This window comes from Teleopsis dalmanni, chromosome 2, assembly GCF_002237135.1.
Source record: "Teleopsis dalmanni isolate 2A chromosome 2, ASM223713v2, whole genome shotgun sequence".
NCBI lineage: Eukaryota > Metazoa > Arthropoda > Insecta > Diptera > Diopsidae > Teleopsis > Teleopsis dalmanni.
The window spans coordinates 121862095-121865078 of record NC_051847.1 but is presented as its reverse complement, the minus strand read 5'-3'; the positions used below and the strand labels follow the sequence as shown (position 1 = coordinate 121865078).

At 33.7% G+C, this 2984-nt stretch overlaps 1 protein-coding gene across 2 annotated transcripts; it reads left to right on the top strand.

The window, feature by feature from the left end:
• Nucleotides 1-555: 555 nt before the first annotated feature.
• On the top strand, nucleotides 556-2436 carry LOC119683331 (G protein-activated inward rectifier potassium channel 3-like). 2 transcript variants are annotated; one of them, XR_005252645.1, is made up of 4 exons: nucleotides 556-851; nucleotides 1011-1793; nucleotides 1884-2082; nucleotides 2153-2244. XR_005252645.1 is itself a non-coding variant. In XM_038096985.1 (3 exons), the coding sequence occupies exons 1-3, from the start codon at nucleotides 602-604 to the stop codon at nucleotides 2368-2370; spliced, it is 1251 nt and encodes a 416-aa protein (XP_037952913.1). In that variant the 5' UTR covers nucleotides 556-601; the 3' UTR covers nucleotides 2371-2436. The 2 variants fall into 2 exon arrangements, 1 of the variants encoding a protein (XP_037952913.1); XM_038096985.1 differs by lacking the exon at nucleotides 1884-2082 and having other exon boundaries at nucleotides 2153-2436.
• The last annotated feature ends 548 nt before the right edge of the window (nucleotides 2437-2984 follow it).

Here is a 2984-nt window from a genome sequence, read left to right as displayed (position 1 = left end):
ACAAAGCTGTTATATATTACATTGTAAAGAAGTTATTAATTAAGCGGAAGAATCTAGAGGTAGAGAGAAGATAATCAATGTGAAATATATTACGTGTTTTTCTGAAAAAGTGAGGCCATAAACATTCCTGCAGACTCTACTTTCTTTGCGTTTTACTTTAAAGTCCATTATGTTATGTTCATTATTATGTTTTCATCTTTCGCTCACAGCGATGAGTAGATATAGAAACCTTTCGAAAACCTTTTGAAAACCTTTCAAAAGTAAACTGATATTATATTGCAAGCATCGATCTATAAAATCAAAATGCGTTAATTTGTTATCTTTAGTTCTATCAATGGGCTAATCTACATCATTCTATATATTCTATATCATTTAGTTCACTTGTATATAGTAAAATACAAATTTTACACAAATATTTTCTATAAATATTCTATTTTTTGTTATTATGAACCACACTGTTTTGCAAAATACATACATTCCACAAATTTTATCTGATATTTACTCTTCGTATTTATTAGCATACTTTTGTGCGCAACTTAAAACGGTTCAATAAGAGATTTTCAATTTTAATTCCAGATCTCGAAATTATAGACCCGGGAGTATGCGTAAAGTCCGTCGCCGGGCAGTGTTCAAAAATGGCGATTGCAATGTGTTACAGAAAAATTTAACCAGGCGACGTTTGCGATTCCTGCAGGATATGTACACAACTCTGGTGGACTCACAATGGCGTTGGACTTTGTTGGTCTTTGCTTTGAGTTTTATACTCTCCTGGTTGATATTTGCTGTTCTGTGGTGGCTTATAATGTATACACACGGTGATTTAGAGGAGATGCACCTACCTGACAATCAAGGTGAGGAATTTGCATAAGTGTTTATTATTAAATAAGAACAATTTAAATAGTTGCTATTATAATTATTTAAAAAATCTTTTAGTCTATGATTATTTAAACAAAATATTTTTAAAATTGAATTATATGTTTTATTAAAGAATTGTAATTTGTAATTCGCAGAGGAAAGTGGTTGGCAGCCTTGTGTTTCCGCCATTGAAGGTTTTACGTCCTGTTTTCTGTTCTCAATCGAAACGCAACACACGATTGGGTATGGTGTGCGCACTACTTCGCCTGAATGTCCCGAGGCAATATTTATGATGTGCTTCCAGTCTATTTATGGTGTAATGTCTTCAGCCTTTATGGCTGGCATTGTCTTCGCTAAAATGACACGCGCCAAGCAACGCGCACAAACCTTACTCTTCTCAAAAAACGCCGTCATCTGTCAACGAGATGGTTTTCTTACTCTAATGTTTCGTGTGGGTGATATGCGGAAATCGCATATTATAGGAGCAGCGGTGCGTGCTCAGTTGGTGCGCACACGCACTACTAAGGAAGGTGAAGTAATGACACAATACTTCACCGAATTAGAAATTGGTTCAGATGAGAGTGGCTCGAGTCTGTTCTTTATATGGCCAATGGTAATTGAGCATAAGATAGACGAGAACTCGCCACTTTATAATATGTCAGCAACAGATTTGCTGCAAGACAAATTCGAAATTGTTGTCTTACTCGAAGGCACCGTGGAGTCAACTGGACAGTCAACACAAGCACGTTCTAGTTATATTAATACGGAAATACTATGGGGTCATCGTTTCGATCCAGTTGTAGTGTACAATAAGAATTTACAGGCTTATGAGATTGATTATGCACGTTTTAATGAGACAACACAGGTGGATACACCATTGTGCAGTGCCCGCGAACTACATGAAATCTATAAAGTGCAGGAAGGCTTTCGAACGCCAGGTGATCAATGTTGACTCATATAATATTTAAGATAACTTATTTATATTTAATTTTATTTTATTGACTGAAATGTTTATTTTGTTTGTCTAGAGACAACATTTGCGATGCGCCAAATGTCCATTAATGCAAGTGACCATAATTCCTAATGTTTATGTCTCAGTATACATGCAACAATGTCCAGTATATCCCTATCTTGTATTTGTATTCCTTCATGTCATCTTGTGTTCGTTTTGTATTGTTTTACATATTAGCGTCCAATATTTACTTAGTTACATTGTCGTAAAATTGTGTAAGTCTACATTAAGTATTTAAGACTTTTAAAATAATTTACTAAATACAACTAATGTTTCATTTCATAGACTTTTGCACTTCAACATCGAATCTTCAGCTTCATCATCTACCAGCTATTCCTCTTATACACGTTTCTACTCCAGCTGACTTAACTCCCAGCAGTTCTGGTACATCTGGTACATCCAAAAACTCATTCATTGGACCTCCGTTAGGTCTCTGTGGGGGCCACATTCAATATAATAGTTCGGAGATATATCAACGAACAAATTATGATTTGAACTTATAATGCAAATAAAAATGTTAGTAATTTTATTAAAAACGAATATTAAAAATGTTTTCACGAATTCAAATTAATAAACAAATTAAATAAATAAATTTATTTAAGTAGTTTAAAGTAGCTTCACTTATTAAGAAGGGGCCAGTAAGGGGTCGATTAAGATTCATTCGGTGTTACCCTTTAAATATTTATATCTTATATTTTATTGTCCTCACCTTCAATCTATTTTTGTAGTTAGAAAAACAGAATATAATAATAAAGGAAACATAGCATTGCATTTAAGATAAGTCTTTCAACCCATAACTAACCTTTACCGAATAATAGACACTCATCTCTTTAAAATAAAGCCAAAATGTCTTTCTTGTAAAAGTTCTTAAATTGGTTTAGGCAAAGTGCTACAGTAGGGTGGCTCAGAAAAACTAAAATGCGATATTTAATGAGCGCACCCCCTAGGAATATGCCATTGACCAAAAAAATGATATTCCCAAAGTTTTGGATCAATAGGATTAAAAATGACGTTGCGCCACTCGAGCAAAGTTGGGTTTTCAGTACAAAAAACAGAAATTTTTCAATTCAAGGTCATTTTTTATCTTTGTTTTTTGTTTCAATAGTTACTAATATAT

Bases quoted from the DNA above. Each gene is read 5' to 3' on its own strand.
- LOC119683331 (XM_038096985.1), top strand. From the start codon at position 602: ATGCGTAAAGTCCGTCGCCGGGCAGTGTTCAAAAATGGCGATTGCAAT. The intron at 852-1,010 runs GTGAGGAATTTG...TGTAATTCGCAG, and splicing joins GCACCTACCTGACAATCAAG to AGGAAAGTGGTTGGCAGCCT. The intron at 1,794-2,152 runs GTGATCAATGTT...TTCATTTCATAG, and splicing joins GGAAGGCTTTCGAACGCCAG to ACTTTTGCACTTCAACATCG.